This window comes from Elgaria multicarinata, chromosome 13 (genome assembly GCF_023053635.1).
Source record: "Elgaria multicarinata webbii isolate HBS135686 ecotype San Diego chromosome 13, rElgMul1.1.pri, whole genome shotgun sequence".
Lineage (NCBI taxonomy): Eukaryota > Metazoa > Chordata > Lepidosauria > Squamata > Anguidae > Elgaria > Elgaria multicarinata.
The window spans coordinates 1,397,250-1,417,562 of NC_086183.1; the positions used below are offsets into that span (position 1 = coordinate 1,397,250).

Consider the following 20,313-nt stretch of genomic DNA (forward strand, 5'->3'; position numbering starts at 1 on the left):
GTCATTTGGAGCGCCGGATCCAGGAGCACCCCCAATCTGTGAACACAGTCTTTCAGGGGGAGTGTAACCCCATCCAGAACTGGTTGACACACCTCCAAACCTAGGTCAGAGCCCTTGACAGCAAGCACCTCCATCTTATTTGGATTCAGCTTCAGTTTGTTTTTCCTCATCCAGCCCATTACCACCTCAAAGCATTCATTCAGAGGAGACACACTATCCTTAGCTGATGCTGTTATTGAAGGCATAGAGAAATATATTTGGGTGTCATCAGCATACTGATAGCACCCCGCCCCATGCCTCCGGATGATCTCTCCCAGAGGTTTCATGTAGATGTTAAACAGCATTGGGGATAGGATGGCACCTTGTAGTACACCATGCAACAGCTCCTTTTTTGAGAAGCAACTATCCCCAAGCATCACCATCTAGAATCTACCTGAGAGGTAGGACTGGAGCCACTGGAGCACAGTGCCCCCGATTCCCAAACCCCATAAGTGTTCCAGAAGGATACCATGGTCGATGGTATCAAAAGCTGCTGAAAGGTCCAAAAGTACCAGCAGGGACACCCTCCCCCTGTCAATACTCTTGCGGAGATCATCCACTAAGGCGACCATAGCTGTCTCAATTCCATATCCTGCCCTAAAGCCAATTTGAAACGGGTCTAGAAAATCTGTATCATCCAAAACTGCTTGGAGTTGTAAGGCAACTGCTCTCTCAATCACCTTGCCCAAAATGGAAGATTTGATACCAGTCTGTAATGATTAAGGTCCAGGGGGTCCAGGGAGGGCTTTTTTAGAAGCAGCTGTACCACCGCTTCTTTTAAACGTGGTGGAAAACTCCCCTCCCTGAGAGATGCATTCATAATATGTTGTAGTTGTAGTCTAACTGCATCTCCTCCCTGGGCGACCAGCCAAGAAGGTCAAGTTGTATTTCTTGCAAATTCCCTGTATTTCCTAAACTATAGGAGAGTAGTTCTGCCTTCTACTGACTATTTTGTTTCCTGCAATACGCCTTCATAGTTTGTGGCCTGCCCTATCCCAAAGACTTGGTATTTTATTTTCAACAATATGTACTTCACGTTATTCTTGGAAGCTCATGATGGCTTTACATAAAAATGGCAAAATATTAAAATCCACAAATCTGTAACAAGATGGATGGGATGTGTCAACCGTGTGTTTCTATAGGAGGTTCAATGTCTTTGAGTTCAAACTGAAAGAAGATAAAATTCACTGACCACTTCTTGACCTGTGGAGGTGCAAAAACTAACTTCAGAAATTGGTACCTGATTTTTTTGTCAGTTGTGACTTGCAAATCGGGCCATACTATTGGTACTATTTGGGCCATTTTTGCAAAGTGTTGCACAGCACCACTGCATGAAGATAGTACCTTCTTTGGGTTGCACAAAAAAAAAATCAGCACTGATGACAATTGCTTTTCTTCCTGCCCTCCTGTAGAAACCATGGCGAGCCCAGCAAAAGAGAACAACTACAGAATGAAGAGTTACAAAAACAAGGCTTTGAACCCTGAGGAGATGCGCCGGAGGAGGGAAGAGGAGGGGATCCAGCTCCGCAAACAGAAGCGGGAGCAGCAGGTGGTAACATGCGTGTGGGCGGTGGGACAGCATTGCTCACGTCTGGCGCGTCAGAGACACGTTTTACCTTGTTTAAATGGAACATTCCCTGGTCACCAGTACTTCACAGAACAACAAAATAGATAATAAAGCTTGAATTGAGTTAATTAGTTGTGGGACTAAAGCTGTAGTTGTTGACCCGGGTTCCAGTTTTAATTAGTGAGCTTGTGACTGAAGGACATCCTTTGAGGCTGTCTTAATTGTGTTATACTGCTGTAGCAGAAATGAGAGAGAAACTATTAGAGAGCCTTTCCTTCTGGTAAAGAAAAAAAGCTACCATTCTTCATCTTGTGTTTCAGTATCTTAAAAAGGTCCCTGTGGAGTTTTTATTACATGCACATTTATTTACATTGTTAAAATGCAAATAAACTACTTTCTTTAAATGGTGGACAAGTATAACAACCAGAATGTTTTTTGTAAAGCAGGGTGGGCAGAAGGTAGACTAGGATCTCCTTGTTGATCTTCAGGTGATTTGCAGTAGATACTGTCTAACAGCAGCAACAACTGAAAGGCATCCCCTCGCCCCAGGATTAGATTGCTGAAAAATCTAGTGGCCCAGGAGTGAGTTTGTGGGTGAAAGGACTTGTGAGCTTGGTTCTAGTACTGATCACAAATTACTGGGCTCAGAGCCACAATGTTCCTTAATCTAAGTGTGTGACCATCCACCTGAGCCACTAATTTGCACCTTGCTCTGGTTGGTGGGATTCTCTAGTAAAAATAAAGTAGATCCCACAAGAATGTAGAAGAGTTCTTTGGCTCTTGAAACTTGGTCTGTTTTGTAACTGTTTAGGAAGGGTGCAAGTGTTTAGCCCCTCTCCCACTAACTCAACCAAACCTAATCACAAAGTATGCATGTCCTTCAGAATTTGTAGATCATGAGGTTTTGGGCTTAGAGCAAAGTTAGGAAACATTGTGCCTCTTACTAGCTTAAAGTAAGAAATGCAGCTCAAGTAAGAAGGGCTTTGGGTGGCTGAATATGTTTTGATGTATTAGAAATGGTTCATTGCTAGAGATGCAGATATTCTGCTTCTCTAAATGTACCACATTATTGTAGAATTTGGGGCATAGAACCTAACGTTCATAGAATCATTGCTTAAACAAAAGGCAAGAGCTAGAAAATGTGGGCAGTGCCTGATGAGATCTCAAACAGTATATTTGCAGATATTTTTGTCCCTTTATGACTTGATCCATCTTCCAAAGTGCAGGTAGGGCAACTAAAATGATCAAGGGCTGGAGTGTCTTTCCTATGAGGGAAGGTTGCAACAGCTGGGATTGTTTAGCTTGGAAAACAGGAGGCTCAGGAGAGACATGGTAGAGGTGTACAAAATTATGCATAGTGTGGACAATGTGAATGGGGGAGATTTTTCTCCTTATAATACTAGAACCCGGGATCATCACATGAAGCTGATTGGTGGGAGATTCAGGACAGAGAAAAGGAAGTTCTTCACACAACACACAGTTAAACTATAGAATTCACTACCACAAGATGTGGTGATGGCCACCAATTTGGATGGCTTTAAAAGGGGTTGGATAAATTTCTGGGAGAGAAGGCTATCGATGGCTATTATTATTATTATTATTTATTTATATAGCACCATCGATGTACATGGTGCTGTACAGATAACACAGTAAATAGCAAGACCCTGCCGCATAGGCTTACAATCTACTACTCCTGATGGCTATGTGCTACTTCCAGTATCAGAGGCAGTAAGCCTGCATATACCAGTTTCTGGGGAACATGGGTGGCAGGCTACTGTTGCACTCCTGTCCTGTTTGTGGGTTCCTTGTCGACAGCTGGTTGGCCACTGTGTGAGCCGAGTGTTGGAGTAGATGGACCCTTGGTCTGATCCAGCAGGGCTCTTCTTATGTTCTTTATGTTCTTATTTCAGCTCTTTAAAAGAAGAAATGTGGAGCTGATTAATGAAGACGCTGCTATGTTTGACAGCCCCCTCGTAGATTCCTTTGTTAGCTCCACCACAGGAGGGGTAAGTGGTCTTGGGAACTGTGACATGTTCCAGTTTGTAAAATAAAATCCTGTGCTGTGGTCACAGTCAGTAAAATTACGTTGGTACACATGCCAGGAACCGATTAAAGTACTTCTTTTGCTCTTTGCTGTTCTTTTTCTGTTTCTTGCAGAAAGTTATAAGGGGGGAAATCACAGTCTTTAAAGGACCTTCCAAAGTCTAGGCCGGCTTTGTTCATGATTCTAATTTGCTATCCTCCCAACTGAAGAAAAGAATAGTCCAGTTGATAAGCGTGTGTGTGTGAGAGATAGATCTTTAAGTTGTTTTGGAGGACTGTCCTTGGGACTTATCTGTGTATGTGTGTGGTCTTTTCAGGAGGGTGTGATCACAAGAGAGATGGTGGAAATGCTGTTCTCAGAGGACCCTGATCTTCAGCTCGTAACCACCCAGCGGTTTAGGAAACTGCTTTCAAAAGGTAAATGGAGCTACTGCTCTTAAGGAGTAATTGTATCAATTTTGTGTTTTCGGGGTGGGGGTACAGCTTGTGAGTGTACCTCCATAATTGTAAGGGCCTTAAAGCATATGAACTGTTTGCCAAAACATGTGAAAACCTCATATACAAGGTGGACTAAATAGATGGAATATAACAGGAAGAGGGGGGGATATACGCAGTGTTAATATTCCAAAGCTGCTGGCTAGCAAATCACTCATGGAATGAGATGTGGGTTTTTAGAGTTCTTTATAATATCTTAAGCTGCCCAGCAGTGTTTTGGGGGAAATCATATCTGGCTGAATATTAATATCATGCAAGCTGGAACTTTTTTAATACACTAACCTACCATAGGGGATACTTTCATAAAAAGGACAAATCATTTAAAACAGTAATATAGAGTTAAACAATACATGCAGTGTGGGGAAATAGTGACTTTAAATTTAAATACTAGTTTCTAGAAAATATGACAGGTTATATGGTCTGGCCACATTTCTGACCTTGATCTCCCTCCTGCTCACCTCCTTTCCAGCAGAAGTTGTTGTTATTATATTTATTTGTATCCTGCCTTTTCCCCAATACTGGGACTCAAGTTAGGGGTTTGTCCAGATACTGGCTGCCCCCAAATAGAGCATGTAGAATCCTTCATAGAACCCTGAGAATCCAGCTGTCAAAAGAGCAAATTTCTAGTCCTCATGTTAATGGAGGAAAACATTAAGAGGGTGTTGTGTTAACTCCTTAAAAAAATTAAAGACCTAAGTGGGATTTCAGTAGACCACCAGATGTCATGAATAAAAACCTATGTGTTCTTACTTGTTGTTATAAAAATCCATTTTTCCCCTTAGAGCCCAATCCTCCAATAGATGAAGTAATAAGCACTCAAGGAGTGGTAGACAGGTTTGTTGAGTTCCTAAAGAAAAGTGAAAACAGCACATTACAGGTAAGGGAGAAGGGGGTCTTTTCTGACAACACTGTAGTCAATGAGGTTATAAGTGGTTTCTCTGGAAGTCAAATGGGCCCGATTATCACACTTTCAAATTTGTGATAAACCTTTATCAGTCATAGTGCCTTTGAATGGGGTTGGTTGTGGCTGTAGCCACAGTTGTGTTCTTGGTGTATGTAAGCAACAACCCAAATGTAATGTAAAATCCCATTGTTTAATGTGCTCTTCATAGGGTTTTGCTTCGATACTAATAAAATTTATCATAGCCATAAAAATCCAGGAGGATTGGATACTGCAATTTCTCCCATATTTCCTAGCTTAGCCCCAGCTGCCAAATGTTAGCCCAAACAGAAAAATCTCATTATGATTCCCAGGGACACTGCAGATGTTAAATATTTGCAGAATATTTAATATTTTAGAGGTAGAAGTTCACAAACACAGGTCAACTGTGATGAATAGGTTGTGCAGGATTATGCACCAGCAGGGAGCACTTTGAGCATTGAGATGTGTTAGGAATAGGCTTGAAATTAAATAATCCCTATTTCACTGTCCCATGTGGTAGCAAAAGTTGTGGCCATTTTCCTGATACTTTTGTGGGGTGAGGAGGAGGTTTCATTTAAACTTTTTTTCTCTTTATCTTGCTGATGCTAGTGGTGGCAGCCACAGCAAAACTCCCATCTTGGTTGCTTGGCTGCGTTTTTCTTTCACTCACTTTGCTCAACCTTACATTGGTAAAGGGTAAACCTCTCTTTCCACATAAAATATGACCACCATGACCCTTAACCTGTCCCCCAAATTTGACAAGGCCTCTGGGAACTTTTGATTTGACCCTAGTTAAGAGACGGCAACAAAGAAAGTATATTGGTTCCAACTTCTCTTCTGATCTCTGTAATGCTCTCTCTGAAAACTCAGTTGAATGCATCAGTTGCAAGTCAGTTTGAACTCAGAACAACTAGTCCCTTAAAGTACAGTGTGCTTCTGTTGGAGGCATCTTTTAATTGGTTGCTTGTTTCTTTTCAGTTTGAAGCCGCGTGGGCATTAACAAACATTGCCTCAGGTACCTCACTACAAACCAAAATAGTAATTGAGGCTGGAGCAGTTCCAATCTTCATTGAATTGTTGAGTTCTGATTTTGAAGATGTCCAAGAGCAGGTGAGGCACTTTCAGTGTGAGTTTGGAGATCAAGCTTGCAAGATCTGGTTTCAAATACACATAGCCAAGACAAGCTCTCTTAGTTTCAATCTCCTGTCTGGGTATCAGGGTTGTGGAACCTCCAGCCTGCAGAGCCTCCTTGAATCTCCGCTGTTATCTCAGATTGGAAATAACAGTGGGGATTCCCCTGTGCACTGCTCCCTCTTCCAATTGGAAAGGAGAGCTGCGTGCCAGGGAAATCCCCACTGTTATCTCCAATCTGACATAACTGCCAGATGGCAGGGTACTTGGCTCTTCTTTGCACCAGCCCAGTAACTGCATGGTTGGGCTCACTTCCTTGGGGTTGTCCTGCACCTTATGAAGTCAGGGACTCTGCCACCTTCACAGCTGAGTTTGTTTCTCCATGCTAAGAGAGGCAAAATGGGATGGCACAGGGGAGGTGATCAGTGGGTTTGGGTGTGCCTACTGGTATCATCTGGACCGTGGGATATCATCTGCCCCACCATCACATTCTGCACCTGTTAAAAATGGTGTGTGTGTGTGTGTGTGTGTGTGTGTGTGTGTGTGTGTGTGTATATATATATATATATATATATATATATATATATATATATATGAGAGATAAAAAACTGGCTGTGACCTGTTCACTTGTGATGCTCCCAACTCACCTCTACCAGATCATTGGCTGAGTTGTTGTGATGTCGCAGAATATTTAAATATTCTGACTGCTCAGTGCAGGTGTCAGTGAGAGAGAGACTGGTGCTTCGTATGCAGTGAGGCTCAGAGCAAGATGGAAATGGGACAGCACGGGAACACTGAAGCCTGAGTGACTGTGGGCTGAGAACCCAAGAGCCAGACACACACAACGAAGCTTGAAGCTTTTGCTGCATATTAGTTGCGTACAAAATGAACAGTGGAGAGCTGCCACAAGTTGATGGGACATTTGAGAGGCCCAGAGACTGGCTTCCTGCTCCACCGCTGCCTCTTCTCTCCTCTCCTCTGTTCAAGAACTGAATGCTGAAGCTCCTGTTCTTCTTCCAGGCTGTTTGGGCGCTGGGGAACATCGCTGGAGACAGTTCTACTTGTCGCGATTATGTCCTCAACTGTGACATTCTTCCTCCCTTGTTGTTGTGAGTAGCTGCTGGAAGAAACTCCATGCCCCTTTTCAGTCTGGTGCTTATGGGCTGAATCTGTGTGTGTGTGTGTGTTCTCTTTCCCTACTACTTCCATGGTGTTAGATTTTGTTGAGTGGTGTGAACTTGCCCTGGAAAGACTCAATTATTATTTTTGTTCACAACTAGGGTCTGATTGATCAGTATATTTAGGGTCTGGAGATTTCCACCAGACCAGATTAGCTAGCTGAGGGCACAGAGTGCCATTGGTAGGGGCACAGTTTCCTTAGTAACATGCTACTTAGCAGTCAAATAACTTGGAATAACTCTGCAGGTATTTTTGGTGTGCACACCATGTTAGTTTCTGATTGCAGAAGACACATGTAGGTAATGTAGTTCATCTGTAGAGGGCTGATGTGTGGGGAAAATCTTCTTTGATCAGAGAAAATCTTGGAAGGCCTCTGTTCCTTCCTGCAGTGTCTAAACTCCTTATGAAAGAAATGGGGAATAGTAGATGAAAAACTGGACAAGTTCAGCTGAGCTACAGGGGAAGCTGATGGGTCATATTCCCACTTGGCCATGAAACTTTCCAGATGACACTTATCCAGTTGGACGTGTATATATGCTGTGCCTCAGAGTGGTCATTAGGGTGGATTAGCATATTCCATGTAAGCTGTTTTAGCAACTTGGAGAAAAAGGCAGAATAAACACTAGACATGTTGGACCTGGCCACGGTGACACATGCCTTAGTTACATCCTGATTGGATTACTGTAACGCACTCTATATGGGGCTGCCTTTGAAGACTGTTTGGAAACTTCAGCTAGTTCAAAGAGCTGCAGCCAGATTGTTGACCGGGGCTGGTTACAGGGAGCACACAACTCCCCTGTTAAAACAGCTCCACTGGCTTCCAGTCTGTTTCCGGGCGCAATTCAAAGTGCTGGTTATGACCTATATGGCTCAGGTCCAGGTTATCTGAAAGATTGTATTCTCCCTTATGAGCCTTCCTGTGCTTTGAGATCTTCTGGGGAAGCCCTTCTTTCAGTCCCACCACCTTCAGCCCATAAGCACCTGGTGGGAACATGGGAGAGGGCCTTCTTTGTGGCTGCTCCAGTGCTCTGGAACTCTCTTCCCAGGGAAGCTAGACTGGCTCCCTCCTTGATGTGCTTTCGGAAGCAGGGGAAAACTTCTTTGTTCCGGAAGGCCTTTGGTGAATAATCTGGGCCTCTGTCTATGTTAAAGTCTTGTAAAATTGTTGTGTATTTTAAATATTTAATGTTTTAATATTGTAATATATTTAATTTTTTAAAAAAACTTTTGTATATTTCTTTTCATAGGTTTTAAAATGTATATGTTTAAAATTTTGCAAGGCTGCCTTGAGGCCCAGTATTGGGTAAAAGGTGGGATGATGATGATGATGATGATGCAGCAACAGTCTTGTTACCATCAGGTTTTTCCTACTCAGCCATGAAATGCAACTACTCTGATTCTAACTTTGCAGGATGTGGATAACTGCAATTAAGGGCTATAGAATTCACTTAATACTGATGCCTTAAGGATTAGCAGAGATTTTCTGATAAAATTGTGGCTTTAAGTACAAATAGATTGATTGTATGTGAGCATAATTTATCTATTTTCCAGGCTCCTCACAAAATCTACTAGGTTGACAATGACACGAAATGCTGTCTGGGCATTGTCAAACTTGTGCAGAGGGAAAAACCCACCCCCTGAATTTGAGAAGGTGAGATACAAGTGCGTGTTGTTACTTGCCCAGACAAAGATGCCTTTTTAGAGCTGTTCGACACATTCCATAGAATTTCAGTGGTAGAACTTTGGACTAGTCTCACTTAAGCCCTCTCTTCTTACTTCTTCAATGCTTCCTTAATGTGTAAAAGAAGCTGACTTTAATCCTGCAGTAAACCAGCACATCGGTTTAGCATAGTCCCCTTGGCAGTTGATCCTCACTGCTAGCCCTGGTGCCACTGGTCATGCCAGTAGCAGGCAGTCATATGCTTCTCCACGTGAGCATCCCATTAGAATGCTCCTGTGCTCTCCGGCAGGTGGGTGTGAGGAACACCCCGAAACCAGAGCTCTGCTGCATATGCCTTTGTGTAGACGAATGGTTTACAAACTTCAAGGTAGATCAATTGTGCTGGTGTAGGGAAAGCAATATAGTTTGTCCTATTGGTTCAAATGACACAAGCAATCTTAGATTTTTAATTCCATATTAGGGCAATGGCTATATTAGGCTAACTCAGATGTCATAAAAATGTGGAAGCTTTTGAGATCCTGAGATCTCTTCATCAGGTAAAGATGTTACAAAAAGCAGAAGGGGAGAGAGGAGAGGAAAAAAGGCTGACAATGTTAAAGTCAGGAGGTCAAAATCTTAAGAAGGAATGTGGGACGAGATTGCAGACATTCAAATAAGGCTTTGCCGGGTGCTGTGATGGTTTTAGGTTGCACTTTGAATTGTCCCCAGAACTGCTGGGACAAAGAAATAAATCATGATGGGACATGCATTCGGCCTTTATATCAGCAGGCATAAGCATTCTTTTGAGAATTGCTTCGCCCCACCAGAATGCTGCCTGTTGCCAGCCACTGCCCTCTTGCCTCCTTCGGGCTCCTTTCTAACGGCCGCTTGCCATTGTGCTTCTTGTTAGGTATCGTCCTGTTTGCCAGTCTTGTCACGCTTACTCTTCAGCAGCGACTCGGACTTGCTGGCGGATGCATGCTGGGCGCTCTCCTATCTGTCGGATGGCCCCAATGAGAAAATCCAGGCCGTAATAGATTCAGGGGTGTGTCGGCGACTGGTGGAATTACTGATGTAAGTGTCCAGCTTAGGAAGGGTCTTGGCATTAGCTACATGTTACGGTTTGAGGCCCATATTGGCCTAAGACCCTTCAGAGTTTCACAAACCAGCAAATGGATTTGCTAATAACTAGCAACTATTTTGTAGCTAGAATGGATTCCACACATCAAAAGAGTAAGATGTTAATGGACATCTGAGATGCTGAGACTGTTAGCTTGGCCTACACACTCGTGCTATTGTCAGTTTGACGGTGGGGAAGCTGTTTTCCTCCCCTCGAGTTTTTCCAGCCTTGGACAAGTAAATGTATTGTTCACATGAGTGAGTTGGACCATTTTGCTTAAGAGGGTTGTGAGAACATACATTGACCTGGTTCACATGTAATTAACCTGCGAATTGCTGAAATCTAGTGGGAGCAAGAGTGCTGCCTCCCGTGTGCTCATCGCTTCTGCTTTCAATTAACTACCTACAATTGCCCTATATCCTGGTTAGCATGGCACTCTGGATTGTTTAGGGGTTAAACAAAATGCAGTTAACCTATGATTTGAAAACAGAAGCTCCGGGCACATTGGTGGCAGTGTTCTCACTTGCTCCTGCTAGATTTTGGCAGTGTGGGGGTTAATCATTGTGATTGTGGAAGCACTATGTGTGTACGAGTGCATGTGCACACCAGATTTAAAAAGGAATAAATAGGTGGGATAATATAAGCACCTCCATAGTTTAGTGTCTATATAGGGTTTTTTGGAGGTTGATGTAATGCACCCAAAATGTATAGAAGCACAACTTGGTGTTCCAGCAAATCTGCCAGCGTAGTGAACAGAGTTGATTTTTTACATTAAAACCCCCAACTCTAACACACACACCCTCACATTGCTCTGGAGCTCAAGTGGCTGCCCTTGGCTAAGATGCTTTGTCTAGCCCGCATGTTTTAATGTAGACTGCCAGACCCCCTTGCAAAACTGCGGGATGGCCCTGGGGCTAAGCACTGGCTATATTGTAGTCCCCTGCAGCACACCATGGAATAAGGTGGGAAAGACCTGCTCAAACAAGTTTTACCAATGCATTTGACTTGGAGGAGTCCTTTGGGAGAGAGATGAGCTAAACTTGTGTGTTGGAATTGGGGTGGTCCTTCTGTAGGATAATACAGGAATCTTGTCTTCCTCTTCTCACAGGCACAGCGATTACAAGGTGGCTTCCCCAGCATTGAGAGCTGTCGGCAATATTGTGACAGGGGACGATATCCAGACCCAGGTGATGAGAAGGGGCCAAATCCTAAATGTGCCTGTCACAAGTTCAGGATATAAAAAACTACAACTATTTAGCTTGTACTACTGATTAGCATGGGGAGGAGTTGTGGGATATACAGTTAAGTTGGGCCTCTAGAAGGAGCCTTGAAACTGGCACTGCATGCCTTTTCCTGGTTAAAAGCAAGTACTAGATTGATTTCAGGGGTAATGGTATGCACTGGTTCAGGGAATGCCAAATTATCACTTGCTGCTGGAATTTACAGGAAACTTGCTTTTCAAAATAGCTAGAGATGGGACTAGGTGCCCATCTGGTAGGTAGAGAAAGCTCTGAAGCTGAGCTCTCCCTCTAACAAAAAATGCTTCTACTTTTCCTTTTCAGGTGATCCTGAATTGCTCAGCTTTGCCTTGTCTTCTTCATCTTCTCAGCAGCCCCAAAGAGTCCATCCGGAAAGAAGCTTGCTGGACGATCTCCAATGTCACAGCGGGAAACAGGGCTCAGATACAGGTACAGTTCTGTTGGACTCAAATGACAGCACAACTTATTGGTCTGATATTGGTCTAAACCAGCCTTCCCGTGACTTGGGCTAGTGCTGTTGTAGCACTTACTTTATTCATGTATTAATTCATATTTATATATCACCTTATTCTCTAAAAAGCCATCAAGGCAGTGTAGAGCAATTGAAAAGAATAGAACCTTAACACAATAAAAAATATTATTTATTTTATTTGTATCCCACCTTTTCGCCAAAGAACTGGCACTCGAGGCGGCTAACAAAACATCTGGATTAGAAACAAAATCATAATTAAAATAACATTAAAAACAAATACATTTAATAACATATCAATAAAAGAAATAAGCAGCACCAGCCAATTAAAAAACTTCTCCAGCAACAGACCAACTTATATGCTAAAGGTCTGCCTGAATAGAGACATCTTTGCCTGTTGGCAGAATGACAACACAGGGGGCCAGCTTGGCAGGGAGTTCTAGAACGTGGGAGCGGCCACCAAGAAGGCCCCCCCTCTCACATCCCCACCAACTTCTTCCAGCTATTCATGTATATGTTAAATCTCATGGGGGACCAGATGGAATTCTCAGGGACACCGCAGGCCAGTGGCCACAGCATTGGAAAGGAATCCCACGGCACCATCTTCTGAAATCACCCCTCCAAGAAGGACTGGACAACAGTGTACAACAGTGCCTCCCAGGCCAAGTCAACGCTATCGAAAGTCACTCCCCTGTCCAGTTCCCAGCATAGGTGGTCCATCAGGGTGGCCAGAGCAGTCTCTGTTCCATAACCAGGCCTGAAACCAGATTGAAATGGATCGAAATAATCCACCTCTACTTCCTAAATAAGAACATTAAAACAATAGAACATTAAAACTACATAATTTAAAAGGCTAGTTTTAGAAAGTGTGAAGACATAGCTAAGACAGTGGACGGCAATTGTAGTTCTTGAGGGAGCATGTTCCACAGTTTGGGAGTGACACAGGAGAAAGCCCTTTTACACATGCCCAGCAAACCTGCCTCTGTGGGTAACAGTACCCTCTGAAAGGCAGATCTTAATTGCCCAGGCAGGTTTATAACGAGATAATGTCCTAAGATGATTAGGGCTTTAAAGTTTAAAATGCATCACCTTGAATTGAGTCTAGAAAGCAATTGGCAACCAATGCAGGTCTGTGTAGTTTCCGGATGCTCTTCATTGGTAGCCCCACACAGAACGCATTAAAATAGCCTAAACTTGATGTGACCAAGGCATGGTAACTGTTGCCAAGTTGGACTGAAGGGTCATAGCTGGCACATCAATAATTGTATAAATACACTCCTTGCTGATGCCACCTGACAATCCAGGGACAATGTAGGATCAAGGAGCACTCACAGGCTATGAACCTGATCCTTTGGGGAAGCACAATTCCTTCCAGGACAGGCTGAATTCTAATCCCTAAATCAGGCTTTCTACTGACCAGCAACATCTCCGTCTTGTCTGGATTCAACTTCAGCTTGTTTATCCTGATCCAGCCCGTTATCTGATCCAGGGTTTTTACTGCTTCCTTGGTGCTGGTTGACAAAGAGCAATTGAGCTGGGGGTCATCAGTGTGTTGGTGGCACCTTACTCCAAATCTCTTAATGACCTTCATGGAAATGCTAAATAAGATGGGGAACAAGAAAGAGCACTGTGGGACACTACAGGCCACTGACACTACAGGCCATAGCTATTGATTTCAGCTGACTAGTACATGGTTATTTGTAGTGTTCTTCCTGTTGGATACCAGGGTGCTGTTGGGGCAGCAGTTGGAGCTCCAGGTTGGAGAGGAGTTCCGGCTGCTGCCTGCTCTGAAGGAGAGAATCTGCAGGTGATAATGGCACTGAGGGTCGGAAGGCTATAGCAGCTGGTGGTAGGCCCCTGTTAGGCTGTAGGCCTTGATAGGGCCTGAAGATGCTAGCTTGGGTGGACAGCAACCATACTACTAGGGCACCTTAAGAACTGGCCCTGAGATGCTGCAAGAGAAAATGGTGCCCGGTGAGAAGTATTTAGGTTCTCATTCTCGCTCCTGCACCTGCAACAATTTAAGAGTGGAAATTGAGAGGTGGTTTGAGCTGCTGGAGGCATAAAACTTTGGAAGCGGGAAACTTTTTCAAAAGAGTGCAGTTCTGCTGGACCAAACTAATGTTCAGGTCCCCTGCCTGCTTTTTGATTATGTCTCCAAAGAGGTAGAAAGATTTGTACTTTTTGATTAGTGCTGCAGATGAGGTGGTGGCGGGGTGGGTGGGGGAATGTTCTTGGTTGTATGAGCAGGATAGTCCTCTGAAGAGCCTCATGAATTTAGCATTTAGAAAGTAACAAAATGTGATTTCTAAAGCTGCCACCTGCATCAAGATCTCAGTTCTCTCTTCTCTTCCTCCCACCGCCACTGCCACACTTGCTCTCTAAATAATATCTTCATGCCTTCAAAATACCATGCTTTCCCCATCCCTGAAACCAAATGCTTCTGTTCAAAAGATGGGTATGCTGAACCAGTAGCACAATTACCTTCTCAGCCATGAAACTGAGATTTCTCAGCCATGGATTCTGAGATTCTCTGGAATTTCTTGCTAGAATTTCTGAAAACCAGGACCAGAGACCTGATATAGGAGGGGGAAAGTGTTTTTCTGTTTGCTGTAGTTAAACCACTGGGAGTCAGACATCTTAGCTTACCTACTGCAAATTACACAGAGATCTACCAATAGATCACCATCTATTTTCTGCCTGCCCCTGATCTATGCTAATAAAGGAGGGCTAGTGTATACAGTGACTTTGCTTTCTTGCCCTGTGTGCCTAAGTATACCTTCCCTGGAAAAAGGGAAATTCTGGAATCAAGGTGCTAGGTGATACTTAAAATGGCAACAAGGCGAGCCACTTGGTAACACTGTTCTCTTCTCTTGCTACCCCCACCCCTCCAGGCAGTCATAGATGCCAATATTTTTCCAGTGCTGATTGAGATCTTGCAGAAGGCTGAATTCCGCACAAGGAAAGAAGCTGCATGGGCAATCACAAATGCTACATCAGGAGGAACTCCAGAACAGATCAAGTAGGTCAACTCTATTACTTTTTGGCAAGGTTTCTTGAGTTAGCTTTTTTTCCCTTTTAAATCATGGAAGAATCATACTAGAGTTGGAAGGGGCCTATAAGGCCATCGAGTCCAACCCCTCGCTCAGTGCAGGAATCCACCCTAAAGCATACATGACAGATGGTTGTCCAGCTGCCTCTTGAAGGCCTCTAGTGTGGGAGAGCCCACAACCTCCCTAGGTCACTGATTCCACCGTCGCACTGCTCTAACAGTCAGGAAGTTTTTCCTGATGTCCAGCTGGAATCTGGCTTCCTGTCACTTGAGCCCATTATTCCGTGACCTGCACTCTGGGATGATCGAGAAGAGATCCTGGCCCTCCTCTGTGTGACAACCTCTCGAGTATTTGAAGAGTGCTATCATGTCTCCCCTAAGTCTTCTCTTCTCCAGGCTAAACATGCCCAGTTCTTTCAGTCTCTCTTCATAGGGCTTTGTTTCCAGACCCCTGACCATCCTGGTTGCCCTCCTCTGAATACGCTCCAGTTTGTCTGCATCCTTCTTGAAGTGTGGAGCCCAGAACTGGACACAATACTTAAGATGAGGCCTAACCAGGGCCGAATAGAGAGGAACCAGGACCTCACGTGATTTGAAAGCTATACCTCTATTAATGCAGCCCAAAATAGCATTTGCTTTTTTTGCAGCCATATCACACTGTTGGCTCAGATTCAGCTTGTGATTTACAACATTTCCAAGATCCTTCTCGTCTGAGCCAAGTATACCCCATCTTGTAACTGTGCACTTGGTTTCTATTTCCTAGATGTAGAACTTGGCATTTATCCCTATTAAATTTCATTCTGTTGTTTTCAGCCCAGCACTCCGGCCTATCAAGATCACTTTGAAGTTTGTTTCTGTCTTCCAGGGTGCTAGCTATCCCACCCAAATTTGTGTCATCTGCAAATTTGATAAACGTTCCCTGCACCTCCTCGTCCAAATCATTAATAAAAATGTTGAAGAGCACTGGGCCCAGGACTGAGCTCTGCGGCACCCCACTCGTTGCCTCTCCCCAGTTTGAGAAGGTTCCATTGATAAGTACTCTTTGAGTCCGATTCTGTAGCCCACTGTGAATCCACCTAATAGTTGTTCCATCTAGCCCACTTTTAGCTAGTTTGTTAATCAGAATATCATGGGGCACTTTGTCAAAAGCTTTGCTGAAGTCAAGATATATTACGTCTACAGCATTCCCGCAGTCCACAAGGGAGGTTACCCGATCAAAAAATGAGATCATAGAATCATAGAATCATAGAATAGCAGAGTTGGAAGGGGCCTTCAAGGCCATCGAGTCCAACCCCCTGCTCAATGCAGGAATCCACCCTAAAGCATCCCCGACAGATGCTTGTCCAGCTGCCTCTTGAAGGCCTCTAGTGTGGGAGAGCCCACAACCTCCCTAGGTAACTGATTCCATTGTCATACTGCTCTAACAGTCGGGAAGTTTTTCCTGATGTCCAGCTGGAATCTGGCTTCCTTTAACTTGAGCCCGTTATTCCGTGTCCTGCACTCTAGGAGGATTGAGAAGAGATCCTGGCCCTCCTCTGTGTGACAACCTTTTAAGTATTTGAAGAGTGCTATCATGTCTCCCCTCAATCTTCTCTTCTCCAGGCTAAACATGCCCAGTTCTTTCAGTCTCTCTTCATAGGGCTTTGTTTCCAGACCCCTGATCATCCTGGTTGCCCTCCTCTGAACACGCTCCAGCTTGTCTGCATCCTTCTTGAATTGTGGAGCCCAGAACTGGACGCAATACTCTTTTGGACGCAATACTCTATCAAATTAGTCTGACAGGATTTGTTCCTGACAAATCCACGTTGGCTTCTAGTAATCACTGGATTGTTTTCATTGTGCTTACAGATTGACTTCTTTATAGTCTGCTCCAAAATTTTCCCAGGGATGGATGGACTGGTCTGTAGTTCCCAGGTTCCTCCTTTTTGCCCTTTTTGAAGATAGTGACAAGGTTAGCCCTCCTCTAGTCATCCGGCACCTCACCCACCTTCCATGATTTTGCAAAGATAATAGACAAAGGTTCTGAGAGTTCTTCTGCTAGCTCCGTCATTACTCTAGGATGCAGTTCATTGGACCCTGGAGATTTGAACTCATTCAAAGAAATTAGGTGTTCCTTGACCATTTGTTTATCAATCTCAAATTGTAATCCTGCCCCCTCAACTTGTGCTTCACTTTTTCCAGTGGGGTCATGGACCCGCTTTTGGGAGAAGACTGAGCCAAAGTAGGAATTGAGCACTTCTGTTATCAATTTGCCATCCTCATTAAGCAGTTGAACCACCATTCCTTTCCTCTGTCTTTTACTACTCACGTATCTGAAGAAAGCCTTGGCATAGTTGGAGCCATTTGGGGGTGGTGGTGGCAAAAAACTGAGCTAACCCTGCTCTAAACTCTGATGTGATGGACTGGGGAGTGCAAAAATAAACTTCTGCCAAGAAATAAAGCTCAGTGTCCCTTTATTTCTCTTTAATTATATTGTGTGTTTAATTATATACACACGGCACACACACAGCACATAGTACAAAGACCCCTGCACTTATTTTTCTGGCATTTGGTAGGTGTAAACCCCTCCTAAGCGGCTACTATGCTGGCAAAGAAAGAAAACATTATAGCTATTTTATTTCTCATGGTAGTCAATTGGAAACATGAAATGTCCAAACCAGATTTCCCAATCTTGACACTGGTACGATAACCATAAGAACATAAGTGCTATGCTGGATCAGACCAAGGGTCCATCTAGTCCAGCACACCAGCTGTTGACCAAGGACCAACAAAGCAGGACATGGTGCAACAGCAGCCTCCCACGCATGTTCTCCAGCAACTGGTGCACACAGGCCTATTGCCTCGAATACTGGAGGCAGCACACAACCATCAGAGCTAGTAGCCATGGATAGCCTTTGCCTCCAGGAATTTTTCTATCCCCCTTTTGAAGCCATCCAGATTGTTGACCATCACTACATCTTGTGGCAGCGAGTTCCATAATTTAACTATGCGCTGTGTGAAGAAGTCCTTCCTTTTATTTGTCCTGGATCTCCCACCAATCAGCTTCATGGGTTGACCGCATTGGGTTCTAGTATTTTGAGAGAGGGAGAAAAATGTCTCCCTGTCCATATTCTCCATACCGTACATAATTCTGTACACCTCTATCATGTCTCCTCGCAGCCTCCTCTTCTCCAAGCTAAACAATCCCAGTTGATGTAGTCTTCCCTTGTAGGAAAGATGCTCCAGCCCCTTAATCATTTTAGTTGCCCTTTTCTGCGCTTTTTCCAGCTCTATAATATCCTTTTTTAGATGTTGTGACCAGAACTGTACACAGTATTCTAAGTGTGGTCACACTATAGATTTGTATAAGGGCAGTACGATACTGGCCGTTTTATTCTCAATTCCTTTTCGTATAATGCCTAACATGGAGTTTGCCTTCTTTACAGTGGCCGCACACTGGGTGGACATTTTCATCGAGCTGTCCACCACAATCCCAAGATCTCTTCCTTGTTCGGTCACCACCAGCTCAGATCCCATTAGGTTATACTTGAAGTGGGTTTTTTTTGCCCCAACGTGGATCACCTTACACTTGCTTACATTGAACCGCATCTGCCATTTGGATCCCCGTTCTCCCATCTTGCGGAAATCCCTTTGGAGCTCTTCACAATCCCTACGTTGTTTTTATATTGTTGTCTATATGCTTCTGATGGGTTTTTTTAAAAATTTTGTATACTTTTTTAATGTTTACTGTTTTTAACTGTTGTAAACCGCCCAGAGTGCTTCGGCTGTGGGGCGATATATAAATGTAATAAATAAATAAATAACCTTAAATAATTTGGTGTCATCAGCAAACTTGGCCACTTCACTGCTCACTCCTAATTCCAGATTATTTATGAACAAGTTGAAAAGAATTGGTCCCAATACCGATCCCTGTGGGACCCCACTATTGACTTTCCTCCATCGGGAGAATTGTCCATTTATTCCTATTCTCTGATTTCTGTTCTTTAACCAGTTACTGATTCATAAGAGGACCTCTCCTCTTATTCCATGACTGCTAGGTTTATTCAGGAGTCTTTGGTGGGGGACTTTACCAAAAGCCTTTTGGAAATCCAAGTAAACAATGTCTACCGGATCACCCCTGTCTACATGTTTGTTGACACTTCCAAAGAATTCTAGTAGATTAGTGAGACAAGACTTGCCTTTGCGGAAGCCATGTTGATTCTTCTTCAGCAGGACCTGCCCTTCTATATGCTTCCTAATTTTGTCTTTAATAATGCTTTCAACCAATTTACCTGGAACAGATGTCAAGCTAACCGGCCTGTAATTTCCTGGAAAACCCCCCCCCCCAATCCCTTTTTGAAAATTGGTGTTACATTGGCCATCTTCCAGTCCTCTGGTACAGAGGCTGAGCTTAGGGACATGTTGCATATTTTTGTGAGGAGGTCCGCAATTTCATATTTGAGTTCTTTGAGAACTCTAGGATGGATGCCATCTGGGCCTGGTGATTTATTTGCTTTCAATTCAATAAGGTTGAGAACTTCATCTTTTGTCACCACTGTTTGCTGCAGTTCCTCAGACTCCCTTCCTGAAAACATCAGTTCAAGCACAGGCATCTGTCCTGTATCCTCTGCAGTGAACACTGACACAAAGAATTCATTCAGCTTCTCTGCAATCTCCCTGTCCTCCTTTAGTACCCCCTTAACTCCATTGTCATCCAATGGTTCAACTGCTTCCCTAACTGGTTTCCTGCTTCTGTTATATTTAAAGAATTCTTTATTGCTGGCCTTGATATTATTAGCAATGTGCTCTTCAAAATGCTTTTTTGCATCTCTTATTGTTTGCTTGCATCTCCTTTGTACAAGCTTGTGCTCCCTTTTGTTTTCCACACTTGGGCAAGACTTCCATTTTTTGAAGGAAGCCCTCTTTTCTACAATAGCTTCCTTGACATTGCTTGTTACCCATGCTGGTGACCTCTTGGACTTGGTGTTACCTTTCCTAACCTGTGGAATACATTTTAGCTGAGCGTCTATTATTGTGCTTTTGAGTTAGCTCCATGCATTTTGCAAGGATGTAACTCTCTTGATTGCCCCTTTCAACTTTCTTTTCACTAGTTCCCTCATTTTAGAGAAGTTTCCTGTTTTGCGATCAAGTGTGAATGTGTTGGATTTCCTGCGCAATTTCCCACTTAAGCATATATTGAATCTGATAGCACTGTGGTTGTTGTTACCAATTGGTTCAACAATGTTTACATCTCATATTAGGTCCTGGGCAGCACCATTTAGGATTAAGTCCAGGGTTGCCTCCCCTCTGGTTAAGCCAATTAAAACCCAGTTACCCCTTAAAGGGTGTTAATTACGTTTTAAGGGGTTATTAAAAGCACATTAGATGAAATGGGTTT

At 43.6% G+C, this 20,313-nt stretch overlaps 1 protein-coding gene across 1 annotated transcript in view; it reads left to right on the forward strand.

Annotated features, from left to right (window-relative positions):
* The window catches only part of KPNA6 (karyopherin subunit alpha 6), a 49,457-nt gene that overhangs the window by 25,429 nt on the left and 3,715 nt on the right, over positions 1 to 20,313 (forward strand). The window contains exons 2-12 of the mRNA XM_063140579.1: positions 1,452 to 1,588; positions 3,517 to 3,612; positions 3,967 to 4,066; positions 4,927 to 5,021; positions 6,045 to 6,176; positions 7,218 to 7,306; positions 8,928 to 9,027; positions 9,947 to 10,110; positions 11,265 to 11,343; positions 11,719 to 11,844; positions 14,779 to 14,906. Coding sequence (XP_062996649.1) covers positions 1,452 to 1,588; positions 3,517 to 3,612; positions 3,967 to 4,066; positions 4,927 to 5,021; positions 6,045 to 6,176; positions 7,218 to 7,306; positions 8,928 to 9,027; positions 9,947 to 10,110; positions 11,265 to 11,343; positions 11,719 to 11,844; positions 14,779 to 14,906 — 1,246 coding nt within the window. The remainder of the gene's footprint in view (positions 1 to 1,451; positions 1,589 to 3,516; positions 3,613 to 3,966; positions 4,067 to 4,926; positions 5,022 to 6,044; positions 6,177 to 7,217; positions 7,307 to 8,927; positions 9,028 to 9,946; positions 10,111 to 11,264; positions 11,344 to 11,718; positions 11,845 to 14,778; positions 14,907 to 20,313) is intronic.